Raw genomic sequence first — 13655 nt, 5'->3', positions numbered from 1 at the left:
CCGGGCGCCAAACTCGAAGCGCAAGATGGCGGCGGAGAGCATGTTCAACCAGCCGGTGTGTGTGCAAGTGAGGTGCCAGGGCTGCGAGGAGAGGTGAGGGGCTGGCTTGAGTTTTTCCTTCGTCAGCTGTGTGGAAGCTTTGTTGCATCCTTTAGGAGAAGATCTGCTGAGCGACAGGCTTTTTCGTCGTCTTTTTTATTTTAGCCCTGTGCCCTAACAGCTGCGGGCCGAGAGGCGGGGCCGTGCGCGTAGTGCGAGCGCTGAGCTGAGTTGTTCTTACCTCCGTTGTTCTCACCTCCGTTGTTCTCACTTTGGGGATGCATATGGGATGCTTATTCTCCGGGCTAGAAGGAAGGGGACTTGGTCGTAGTAAAGCTGGAGGTAGTCAGCGAGGGCTGTGGTGGCTGCTGTGGGTGCCTTGCTAGGGGAGAGGGGACGGAGGGGTTAGTGGTAGTGGAGAAAACACGCAATGGCCTTACAGAGACATTTTAGGGATACGAGGGCAAATTCGTCTCCCCTGCAGGCGACATGAGGGCGAGGATTTCCGCGCGGGCTCTTGCAACGCTGTAGGCCCGGTTGGTGTTTGCGCGTCTCCCAGGCCGCAGCGGTTGCCCTGAGGGCAGGCCCGCCTCCTCTTCCTCCCCCTTCTCGCAGTCTGAAGCCGACCTTACCGCGGCCTCCGGGAGCTCTTTGGCTCCCTCATTACTGCCCCTATGGCTTGCGCGATCCCACACGTCCGTCCCGACCGGTTTCTACCTAGGGATAAGTCGATTTAGGCGCCCTCGCGTACGTATGTGCATGCCTTAGCACTGGTGTTTGGGAGAGCCCAGGAATGGTTTATGGCAAGTGGCTCTTCACAATACAGCGAATGTCAGTAATACAGGCTCTATCTGGATTAGAGAGTGGGTGCAGGCGTTAGAGCTCTTGTCTTGCCGGTTTTAGAAGGCACAGAAAGGTATTTGTGGGTGTATTTTGTCATGCAAATAACTTCTCATATTACTCTGTGAGAAGTAAATGAAGACAACATAGCACTGTATAAATGATTATCAAAAGTTTCAGCAATCGTTAATAAAATTTCAGCAGGCTTTTACAAAGGTTCTAGTTTCTGGACAAAGTTTCAAAACTTTTGCCTTGCTATGTGAAGTTTGGTGGATAACAAACAAGAAAAAACTTGAGCTGACTGCGGAGCTGTAATGGTACTTGAAGGTGTGGGGCTTTCAGGCATCTTAGTAGTAGTGATCAATGTGAACTTAATATATCTGCCTAAATTTTTTTTTTTAAATGTCGTCTGGTTCCTGTAATGTGGCTATGAACACATGTTATTTGGAGAATGTTTTCTTAATTCGTTTCTAAGTTTCATCTTTTTGTATACAGGAGATTGAATGTTCGAGTGAATATTGAACTACTGTCAATTTCTAATCCTGTTCATAAAAAGGTTTGTGCATTAGTTATATTTGTATAATTCCTTAAGTATTATCCAAATTTCATTGTATAAGAGGAAAAATAGGGAAATGAAAAGCAAAATAGGATTTTGGCATGTGTGTCACTTGACCCTATTTTATTTTTGATATAATTTCTTGAGTAATTTTGTTAGCTTGGTAATGGTGTTTTTTTCCTAGACTTTTTTAGTCCTCTCTTTTACTTTGGGTCTTCATGGGTGTTAGTAATTGCTTGCAAATTAAAACTATTTGGAGACTATTGTGTGAACCCGAGTTAAAGAGCAGTCTCACTTTTAAAAATACTCAACGCTTCTTTAAGAATGCAGAGCAGCAGTTGTTTTGCAAAGTCCTCATTTTAACTAGCAAAAATGTCAACTTGTATGTGGATGTAACATTTTGCTTTTTGTTAATAAGTGTGTTAGTCTTTGAATGTTTGGAATTTATCCAGTGGGAGTAGGAAGGAAATATTGTACTAAATTTGCAGTAAAAAAAAAAATCTTAGGAAAGATAGCAATGAAATTACTATTGGAGGTTATAAAATCTTTTTTTGTTTTATGTATAATTTGTTACTAAACGGTGCATCCACCTACCACGATGTTAAAATTTGTCCTTAGTTGGTTGTAGTGTTACCGAGTAAAGATCTGTTTGTAAGGGAGTACAACATTTTTGGTAAGATTCTGCTAACTATGATAATGATAATAATTAAGTGTGAAGAAGCAATTCGGTTAAGAATTGTGTACCAATTTGCAGCCTGTGTCAGCATGAGCCTGGAAATCCAGTTGGGCACATCAGTGACAGATCAGTCTAAAAAGATAACTTCAGATGCCTGGATCAGTTAATGAGGCATCAAACCAAGCAGGAGTTCTTATGCTATTCATCAACCTTCCCTAGCTGGTTTGGGGTGGCTTTAATTTAACATAAGCTGGCTGTCCATGTTTATATATTTATACATCTCCAGCTGAGAGTTTTGTTAGCGTTACTGGTATCGGAATTACTGAAACTTATTTCAGTTCTGATTATGTATGTGTGCCATGTCACACTTCAGCTATGTTGGAAGAGCTGTCAGGTTTCTGCTTCCTTTCTTTCCTCTGCTAGAGAATATTATATTCTTCACACAGGTTTGAGCTTCCTTATAGAGAGCAGGTGCCTGGGCCTAACATAGCAGGTGCTTTGCATAACCCCAGCCTTGTAATGAAAGACTAATCCAAAACACTGTGTAGGCCTCCAGTGAACAAGTGAGTTTATTTTTAAAAGCTAAGCAGCATAATGCCACACTTTTGCTTATGAGCTTACTGGACTTCCGCTGTATCTGGTTTAGGTTTGCTTTGCAAATCTCTATATTCAAATAGTTTAGAAGGTGGTTTTTTAAACTTTTAGGAGCAGTATGTTCTGAAAAACTTCCAGTTATGGGAATGATGTGTTTATGATCCATTACAGTGGACTGCTAGTTCTACAGTGTTTCATGAGGGGAAAAATACCAGATAGTTTTCTTTCTGTAAAATGGTGAAGACACACTGAATATTGAAACCTTTGCTGCTCAAAGTTGAATGTTTTTACTTGGTTTATTTTTGTGAGAAATAGTTTTCCCTGTTTTCCCACAGTAGTAATTGAAGTTGTGTTAAACGTTAATGTTTTTCACCCTCTGAATTAGTTGCCACAACAGTAGAAACATTAAATACTGTTTATAATATTGGTTTACAATATTTAAATAGTCATACAGGGTGGATTTATTTTTAGTCAGTTAAATATCTGTCTTTTCAGGATTTAGCTGTTCGATTGACTGATGATACTGATCCTTTCTTCCTTTATAACCTTGTCATATCTGAGGAAGATTTTCAAAGGTAAGGGAATGTGTGGCTCAAAAGGCAAAAGTGTTTGTAGAACAGACACGCAGAAGTAGTGTTTTGTTATATAAGGTATGGCTTCGTGCATACAGTGTTGAATGTTTGTCTCTGAGTTTGCTCCATTACTGGTGAAGGTGTGCAATTAAATAAATAGCCAGATAAAGTCTTGATAATGGTTGAGTCTCCCCTTATTGCCCTTTGCTTCTTCTATGTGCCCCTCCTATCCAATAACTGTACCACTCTGTGCTGTAAGGAAGGCATCTACTCAAAGGAGCACATTTGTTGTTAATTAGTGCAGCCAATTTTCAAGAACTCTTGAAATCATAAATATCTTCTGGTGGTTATTATCCAGGACATGATCACGTTTCTTCTTGTTCAGGATTGAAAAAAAGGTGCTAGCAAACTTTAATGACGTGATCAGAATTAGTTCTTTCTACTAGTGTAAACAAAATATTGTATAGGAAATAAATTACACCTCTGTGTATCCTTAATTATTTTTTTTCCAATCTGTTTATGTAGTTTAAAATCCCAGCAAGGTCTCTTGGTAGACTTCTCTGCTTTCCCACAAAAATTTATAGATCTGCTTCAGCAATGCATTCAGGAACAGAACAAAGATATCCCAAGGTAGGTAATAAATGAGTGCTATCTAACTCTGTGTGTAAGTTGTGAGTTCTTAAAATACTTGTCAGCCACTCAGACTGAGAGGAGTCAGTAGAACAAGGATAGTTTAACCTTCTGGATGCATCTGAATATCAATTGGGGGGATGTTACTGACAAAACCTTTCTCTGGAGGACTGAGCAGTGGAATTTATGTCTAGTAATAGTCTCTTCATCCGAGTTGAAGCTGGCAAGCTTCACAGGCTAGCAGATGTGGAAGGATGCAGCACTGGCCCTTTTTTTTTTTTTTAGCAGTAATACTGGAGACCTAATCTGAATTTGATGGACTGAGATGTAAATCCATTTCAGAGGAGAAAGCAAATTTATAAGGCATTCTGACAAGGATTTTTTTTTTCTTTCATTTCAGTGTTCAGATATTAAGATGTGAGGGGGAAGACCTGAGATATGCTCTTCCCTGTAGTGGCCTTTTCAGATGTTGTTTTTGTTTGTGTGGGTACAGGAAAGCCCTGTCCAGAGTACCTAACTCCACACCAGTAGTCAGGCCATTTCCTGAAGTATGTTCTGTGAGCTATGAATTTTACTAGACTGTAGGATACCTAAAAGTCAGGAATCTTTTTTTCTTTTGAATTTGGTTACAAAGGTCTTACTTCGTTTTTGACTTGTAAGTCAAAATACAGGCTTCTGAAAATTTTACAAAGAAACAAGCTGTTTAGATTTGTACATTTATTGTAAGGTACAAGCATTTTGGTTGATATTTGTTTGTAGTATTAACTAGGGACTGAATTTCATAGTTCTTTTTCAAATGAAAACTGGACAGCCTTTTATTGCACATGTGAAAATATTTATTTGAAAATAGCTTGTGGGATCTACAGGTAGTTTCAGGGAAAGAAGTATGCTAAACACTTGATTATTTTTGATCTTCCCTAGGTTTTTGCTGCAGTTAGTTTCTTCAGCATCTGTTCTAGATCACACACCTGTCTCCTTAAATGTAGTGGAGACCAACCCTTTTAAACATCTTACCCACCTCTCTCTAAAATTCCTACCAGGAAATGATGCAGAAATAAAGAAGTTTTTAGCCAGCTGTTTGAAATGCCTTAAGGTAAAATGAAGGCTTGTCATAGCTGCAACTAGGCCTTGATGCAATGTGTACTTAAGCTTTTTTTCAGTCTTAATACTTCAAAAGTATGTACCAAATTGTATGCTCTGGTTTATTTTTTGTTTTAGCTCGGATATGTCATTGCATGCCGTTATTTGGGTGCGTGTTACAAAACTAAATTGTTACTGTTGCTTTAGCAATAAAAATATTACCATGTATATTCAGCCAAGCGCTATAATTTGAACTGACAGAAGATCAGGTGTTTTATACATGCAGCACATGTAGTACGCAGCTGTTGAATGCTTCTGAATGCTTCAGTGTCTGGTGCTTCATGTGAAGCCTTGTGCTGATGGCCCAATCATCTGCAAGAGTAAAATACTGTAAACTTTCAATCCCTTTGTTTGGCAGTTGGGTTTAGGAAAGGATGTGTGTAAATATGATTGTAAGGCTTTATGGACTTCAAGGGGTAGCAGCTATAAATAGCAAATAAAAGTCATAATGTTGATGCAGTTGGTAGCAGCATTTATTTAGTGAGAAAATAATGGTCTCGTAGTTTGACCTTTGTTTGTTTCGGTTTCATGGGATTGGTGTGACTCCTAGGGTGCTGTCGTGTTTATAGCCACCTAATAAGCTATTTTAATAACATAAATTTACAGTATTTCAGTTGGTTTGTTTTTCATGCAACTTCTTTGTAAAAGTCTCTATGTTAAGATACTGTTTCCTCATAGAAACTTGGTAAGAATTTATTTCAGTTTTTTCCTTGTGAGCTAATGCCTTTTCTTTTAACTTCATTAATTTTTTATTCAATAAGAAGTTTATTAAATAAGATTATTTTGTCCACAAATATAATGGGTATGTGGTTGCTTAGACAAGGTATACTGATAAAATGGAAGCTAAATACTGCTTGTATTTTGGGGGCTAAGGCTTGACTTAATGTCAATTTGTACATAGGAAGACAAAATGATGTTGGAAGAAAAGCTTAGAAAAACTGAAGAGGATCTTACCAGACAACTGAGCTACACTCAACAGGTAATGTAAATTTTTAACTTTCTGGGTGTAAGTTGCACTTTTTTCAATCTGTGGAAAATTTACCTTCTTGTGAATTGGTCGTTTAGGCACTGCCTAGCCAAGATAATTGACTTGGGAGTGAGTGAAAAGAAGAATAGTAGTTTAGTGTAGCTTTTCTTAAGAATGAGTAAAGCATGCAACTGAAGAATAAAATTTAGTTCTCACAATACTAAATCAGAATTTTACTTGATATTGTACAGAGGTTGGTTTGTATATGCACACACAAATTATATGGGGTAGTGTCAAGATAAATATACTCTACATAGTCCATAAATGGTTGTAAATCCTTATATTTGGAAAAATTGTGAAACTGATAAAGTCTTGAACTTCATGTTACTCTACTACTTTTTGATTTTTTTTTTTTTGCAGTCAGCCCAGTAATAACTTCACATTTCTGTTTCAAGGTGATGATTTGGGTCAAGTTCTAGCATTATCAAGGTGACTTTTTTGACTACCATGAAAAGAAAAATTCTATAAAAACTACAATTATGGAGTTTTTTTGGAATGGAATACTTGTTTACCTCACCTTTTTAATTTCAGCTGGGGTTACTGGAATGTGTTTGCTGAATTGCAGTGCAAAATTAGAAATCAAAAAGAGGAAACTTTTGCTGAAGAACTTCCCCTCAATAGAGCACTTTGTGTTTAAAAGGCTAGGGAACATCAGCAGACTGTTTTTTTCACTCTTAAATAGTGATCAGAAGAAAATACAATTGGAAATGAAGATGTTTTTATCCAGTGCAGAAAGGTGCTCTTTAGCTTTTCAGTGCCTTACTTTCCTGTTTACAGAATGAACAGTATTCTGGTGCTGAAATTTGGACTTTTTTCAACAATTCCATGTCCTTTTTAAGAAGTAACAGTAAAGAATCATTCAGAATTGAGTAAAATGCTTACATTTTTAAAATCCTCTATGCTTTGTCAAACAGAGCTTGTCAGAGAAGAGCCGAGAGCTAGACAAACTGAAAAATGAATGGACATCATACACTACAGCTCTAAATAACAAACACACACAGGAGCTGACAAGTGAAAAGGAAAGAGCTCTCCAGGTATGACAATAGACAAAAATTAGCAATATTCTTATATGTGAGTAGTTTCTTGGCTTAATTTTCAGATTAATTGAATAACTACTTTGTGTCCATTTTTCTTGTAGGCACAAGCTCAGTACCAACAACAGCATGAACAACAGAAAAAGGAATTAGAAAATTTGCATCAGAAAAGTATTCAACAGTTGCAGAACAGACTCTCGGAACTTGAGGTCATCAATAAAGATCTGACAGAAAGGAGATACAAAGGAGATTCCACAGTCAGAGAACTGAAAGCAAAGCTTTCTGGAATAGAAGATGTATGGTTTATTCATTTCTGTAACCAATTTGTAGAGCATTAACACTGCCTGCCTGTGCATGTAATAGAAAATATAGTGTATTAAGTTTGTTCAACTCCTCTTCATTCCACATTATGCTTACTATATCAGTTTAAGTTACCATTACAGGTTTTCATAAATAAAATAAAATTCCTTTCTAACGTTCTAGGAATGTCAAAGAGCAAAGCAGGAGGTGCTGTCACTGCGTCGAGAGAACACTACTCTGGATGCTGAATGTCATGAAAAAGAGAAACTCATTAATCAGCTACAGACACGGGTTGCTGTTCTGGAGCAAGAGATCAAAGATAAGGATCAGCTAGTTCTTAGAACAAAAGAAGTATTGGATGCAACACAAGAACAAAAGGTTCCTTTCAATTTTAAAATACTTTAAACCTCTGTAAAACTTTCTTAATTGCAGTCTCTATAGATTAGCAACTGACCAGTTCTTATGAATACAGCAAGTAAGCTTTCAAATGTAGTTAAAGATTATAAATTGTGGCATCAAAAGCATACTGGATTCAGTTTTGCAAAGGTTGCTACTGTTTTAATATTTTGGTACCAGAGTAAAGTTAGAGATACTTTTTATAAACAAAAAAATGGATGAATTGAGATACTGTGTAATTTGACTGAAAAGCAAGGACTGAATTTCTTGTGAAGATTAGCTTGCAAAGAATTTATTGAGGTTCTACTTGAAATCGTAAGTCATGTCTATCATGTATCTTTATTATAATTTTAATATTCTTTTAAAGGTGGTACTGGAAGAGAGTACAGAGAAAAAACAAAGTCATATTGAAAAATTAGAGACAACAATTAAGTCGCTGTCATCTGAACTTCTTAAGGTTTGAACATGCCATTATCCTTATGAAATGCCTTCCTTATTTTTGTGTTTCTTTTGAGAATATCTGATTTATTATTCTTTTAATAGGCTAATGAAATTATCAAGAAGCTACAAGGAGATTTGAAAACTCTAATGAGTAAATTAAAATTGAAAAATACTGTAACAATTCAACAGGAAAAACTGTTGGCAGAAAAAGAAGAGAGACTTCAGAAAGAGCAGAGAGAATTGCAGGAAATGGGACAATCTCTTCGAATGAAAGAGCAGGAGGTATTGTGATAGGTTAACCCTCTGTCCTGTAAATGCTGTTTTATGTAGTTTGCTGGGTTTTCTGTTTTTTTTCTTATTTGCAGCAATAAGGTCTTAAATCTTTCTCTGAAATAGAATGTACTCTTTTACTTAGTTAACATGTTTAAACAAACATGTAAGCAACTTTTTCTTTCACATAAACTGATTTTGTAAGAGCCATCCATTCATAGGGAAGAAAACTAAAATTGTATTAAGAGCACAAAGCAATATAGTGGGTGAATCAACATGCTTTAGGGGGCATAGTCATGTGAAAGTTGATGAAGGCAGCAAGAACGGGAACAGAGTGAGCTTTTTCTTCCATTAAGTATATTTCCCCGCTTAAGAGTTTTAATCTTAAGAGTTAAAGAGATTTAATCACAGAAAAATTAAGGTCAGAAAGACTTCTGGCTGTTATCTTGGTGAGACCCTAGCTAAGAATAGGACTTATTTTAAAAGGATTACCATACTGCTTTGTAAAAAAAACTGAGTTCAGACTTCTCTAAATAATTTTAGAACAACAACATATAGATCCTTTCTATTTATTTATAGTATATTTTTTCTTCAGTTTGTCATCAGTATTAGCTTCTGATGGTGTTGTTATGGCAATATTGCAGGTTTGCAAGCTACAAGAACAGCTAGAAAGTACAGTACAAAAACTAGAAGAAAGTAAGCAGTTACTGAAGACCAATGAAAATGGTAGGTTTATACAATTTAATTTCTCCCTCTGTAAAAATGACATAATGATCTAGCTGCTACTGAAAATGAATGGAGGCTTTACCTGTGTTGTTTCTTTGTAAAGAGCAGTGATTAAAAATAAGCTCTGTTTGCAGTGGGTGTGCAACAACCTAGAGCTGCTGGTAGAGGAGACTTTGCAGTTGGTGTCTGGGGTAGTGTGCAGGGCAGGAGCTAACTGGAAGAAGGAACAGAATGGCATGTAGTGGTGGAGGAAGGCTGAACAAAAAGGCTTTCATGAGACTGGGACTTCTAGTGATGCTTAAGGAGGAAAAATAGCCCCCCAAGCTGTCACTTTTTTTTGACGAAGGGCTACTTGCTGTTTTAAACAGCTTCAAAGAGGTAGGAAGTGAGCTTGACCTTTTTCTTGTCTGCAGTAATCACATGGTTAAACAAGCAGCTGAATGAAATTCAGATGGCAAAGAAGCCAGAGACTTCAGCCAGTCCTCAGGGTGGTGTTCGGGCTGCCCTTTCACCTCATGGCATGGTAAGATACAACTATAAATTACACAGTTATCATGTAGTCATTATTTCTTGAAATGTATGGCCCTAAAAAGAGAGAGGGTGTGTGTGTAAAGGTGCTTTCATCTTCTATATAGTTTTGGGTGTATGGTTGTGGGTGGATATGGCTTTTTTGGTTTGTTTAGGGTTTTAATAACATAATATGCTGCTGAGTGCTACTTGATACCCTGGCCTTCTAAGTGGAAATTTCTAAGCTCTTAATCATTAAAATACACAAAACAATGCAAAATTAGCTTGGAAAAGATGGAGTGCAGGGTGAAGGGAAAAGAGAAGGCATTTTTATGTTCTAAGGTTGTATAGGTTGAAAAAAAGTGTACCATTTGAATACCCTTATTAATGATATTTAGAAACATGAAAATAAGGGTGTACTGGGTCTAGCTGAGCTGCAATTGGTTTTTCCCCTATAGCAGCCCTCATGGTGCTGTGTTTTATGTTGGGAGCTGGCAGGGTGTTGATAGCACCCTGGTGTTGTTGCGTAAGAAACATTTCCTACTGTTTTTGTTAAATACTGTCGCTTATTGGTTCTTTGTTGTCCCTGTCGGCACCTTGCCATTGATGAGCTGCTTATTCAGTAGTGGAAGGGCATATTCATGTGAAGAGGTCTCCAATTTATAGCTAGATACATGTAATATATTAATCAGTTACAGGGAGTCTAGCTTATTGTGAGTTTATCGTGAGGCAATTTGAGCACTCTTAGCTACTAACTTTTTAAAAGTTACAAGTTTTCCTTAAGAATGTGAATCTTGGAAAAGTGATGTTTTCTTCCCATCAGCAAGACTGAAATGAGTGTTAGCTTTGTAATTACAGTTAGTTGTTAATTTTTTAACTTGTAATTACTTCAAGAATTGTTTTCCTCCTTTATGGGTGCATTCTTATTTCTCTTACAGCCTGACCGACCATCCTTTCCCAGCTCAGGAATCAGTCATCCCATTTCTCCTCTCTATGCCTTCCAGAACTTTCTAGAACCAGCACACAACAAAAATGTCAGTTTACAATGTCCAGTACCAAAGGCAAGCATTTTGACTTTTCTGTTTGGTTAAGAATATGATAGCATAAAATATCAAAGCTTATTGTTTTGAATATTTCTCAGAATGCATGAAGAATGACTGTACCTCCCAGTGCTCTTAAACTCACTGTCTTGAACATAATCACTATTAGTAATAGCTAATGCTTGTTCTTAGGTTGCTTATTTCTGCGTACTTTGCTGCACAGAAGTGCTGTGCAAGGTAAAGAAACATGAATCCCCGAGATGTTTGCTCTGAATACACTGGCTGCTGGACTGGCATAGTGCTCTCTAACCTCCAACTCTTACATTTCTGCAGATTCAGTTTAACCCACAGCTCTCTAAAATGAATCGATGTTCAGAAGTTCAGACTGTGACTGCAACTAGTCATCCAGCAAACAAAGAGAAGTAAGTGTTATCTATTGCATTTTTAGTGTGTTGGGTTTAAATTATTATTTTTATAAAGCCATTTGTCTTCTATGTGTGTCTGGAATTGAACAAAACATTTCCAGTACCAAGCTACTTCTGTGCTCTGCCTTTCCCCATCAACATGTTAATGAATTTTAAGTTGTGGCAGACTTAATTGGTCACTAAGCATGGTTAGTTGATAACAAAGGAAGAGCCATGCTTTCAGGAGTTGGTCCCAAGGAACAGAAGTTCCTTGTCCCTTCTGGTGGCAGATCTAAGGCTGTCATGTGAAGAGTCAGTTGAGAACACTCTAGAACTAAAGTTCATAGGAAAGCAGTAGTTCCACTTCAGGTTAAGATTTTTCTGAATTGAGTCTGTATCTACAGTTCTTGTTAATAGGCTGCTAACTAACTGCACTTGTATTACATTTTAATTTGCGTTTTTATTTCTAGTGGTGATAATTTGGGGCTGGAATCAAAGTATTTCAAGAAAAAAGATGACAGCATTCCTTTACAAGGGCTTAGTCAAAATACACTTAACTCAGGTATGTGTGGAAACACTAAAACAAGACCTTATTTGAAATGTGCTTAAAAGGTAAGGGTAGTTCTGGTTCTATGAACAGTGTCTTGTTTCTGCTATTCTACAGAGTATCTGAAACCGTACATGTCAACAAAAGCCCAACCGTCACCAAAAGCAGCAGTAACACTGGCCTCCGCTTATTTTCCTGGATAGTAGACGGGGTTCTTAACGTAAGATTCCTCTTTTAACCTTCTGGGGGATTTTTGGATGTCCTGTAATAATGTATTAGTAAAGTATCAGTGTGAATGGATGTAATTTTCTAAGTCTGAATCTGTTTTCTTTGAGAAAGACATCTTGACTGACTGGGGTGGCCTTTCAGTGTATGTGAGCCCATTCGGTAAAGATAAAGCTTTAAGCAGCCTCAGCCTTGGTGGGAACAAGACTGTAAGTGATGTCGCTGAGGCTGTGCAGAATTTTCTTTTGGTATATTGGAGACCCTGTTGTGTTCCTAAACCCCCCTCGAAGTGCAGACTTTTATTATAGGAACTGACAGGTGTGTGGATGAAGTGTGCTCTAGCATTCCCTGAGAGAGATTTCTCTGAATGCTTTTCCTGACTCCTTTCAGAGAAAGGATGATACAGATAGAAAGCACTGGAGAACTGGGTTGGGTGATGCTGTCAATTTTGGTAATAGTCAAGCTCATAAGTTCGCATGACTTGCCTCACTAATCCTCCCTTACAGTTTTAATTTTAAAAACTTGCATTTTGGAACCAACTTGTTGGAATTGTGCATAGACTAAGAAATAACCTAATTAAAGAAATTATTTCACTGAAGGTATAAAATTAGAATTTCTCCCTCTTGGTTCCCCTAACTTTTCTGTGAATCTGTCAGTATTACGTTCCCCAGGTCACTGTGTGCAAAACATTGTAAGATGAAATATCTGAACAGGTAATTGACAGTATCACAACATCTAAAAGCTATTTTATTTTTACTAATCATACTTTACAACTGAAAGAGTGTACAGAAATGTAAGATATTTTGACACTCAAGCTTAGGTACACTGAGTCTATTCAGCCTGTTTTACTACCCAGGTTCAAAGGCTAGAATTGTGTAACTACAGCATTCTGTGCCATCTTTGATTTGGTGAAGTATTTGTAACATACAAAATAGTAATTTAAAGTCTATTTACAGACTTTTACTGTTAAAGATATTTCAGACCTTTTACCTTGGTTAAGTGGTTTGTTTTGCTGTGCAAAATGTGTACATTTGTTTATAAATCAGCACCATGGTAATTAATGTATATTCACTTGTTTGGGCATGTGTGAGTTTCAATGGAAATATTAAATGGTTTTTATCAAAGACTAAGTGATGTTGTAAGGGTACTAAACCACCCTCTCCCCTGTACTGAAACCCCAAGACGAAGTAAGTGCCAGAAGGGTACTGTTTTCTTCACCTTACCTTTTTCTGGAGTTTTCTTCCCAGTGTCTTCCTTTCCTCATGCAAGGCCATGCTCTGGGACCAGCACTGTGGTGCACGTACAATCCCCTGGTGGCACCAACCCCCTTCTAAAGGTCTGTGCTTATGCTACTATTTACAGTTAAGTTTTAGTAGATGTAAATTAATGTGAACTCTGTCTGCTTCTCTCAAAGTACACAGAATCTGCTGTCAAACAGGAAGCTGATGATTGAAATGCAGCAGCTTTCCAGATGTCCCAGTCCTATTCAAATCTAAAGCAAGACAAGGGTGGTGGCTGGGGAAAAGTACCCACCCCGCAGCACAGGGAGGCAGCAGCGGCTGGCTCTTGTGATCTGGACACGTTGGGTTTCATGGGAAAGCAGCTGCCTGCTGCAGCCAGCCTGGGCTGCTGAAACCTCTGGGACTTAGATGGGGCTGCCTGAGCATGCCCCTAACACACACTGAGGAGCA

The 13655-nt window shown here is 37.8% G+C and overlaps 1 protein-coding gene across 1 annotated transcript; it reads left to right on the top strand.

The window, feature by feature from the left end:
* The first annotated feature begins 14 nt into the window (after positions 1-14).
* SASS6 (SAS-6 centriolar assembly protein) lies at positions 15-13481 on the top strand. Its single transcript, XM_026854049.1, has 17 exons — positions 15-93; positions 1375-1435; positions 3201-3280; positions 3803-3907; positions 4829-5000; positions 5949-6026; positions 6989-7108; positions 7213-7404; positions 7592-7786; positions 8172-8261; positions 8348-8527; positions 9160-9241; positions 9655-9764; positions 10687-10809; positions 11122-11210; positions 11663-11754; positions 11857-13481. The coding sequence occupies exons 1-17, from the start codon at positions 26-28 to the stop codon at positions 11940-11942; spliced, it is 1923 nt and encodes a 640-aa protein (XP_026709850.1). The 5' UTR covers positions 15-25; the 3' UTR covers positions 11943-13481.
* The last annotated feature ends 174 nt before the right edge of the window (positions 13482-13655 follow it).

Source organism: Athene cunicularia (genome assembly GCF_003259725.1).
Source record: "Athene cunicularia isolate RWA chromosome 8 unlocalized genomic scaffold, athCun1 chr8_part1, whole genome shotgun sequence".
In the NCBI taxonomy this organism is placed as follows: Eukaryota; Metazoa; Chordata; class Aves; order Strigiformes; family Strigidae; genus Athene; species Athene cunicularia.
This window is presented reverse-complemented; position numbering and strand designations above follow the sequence as displayed.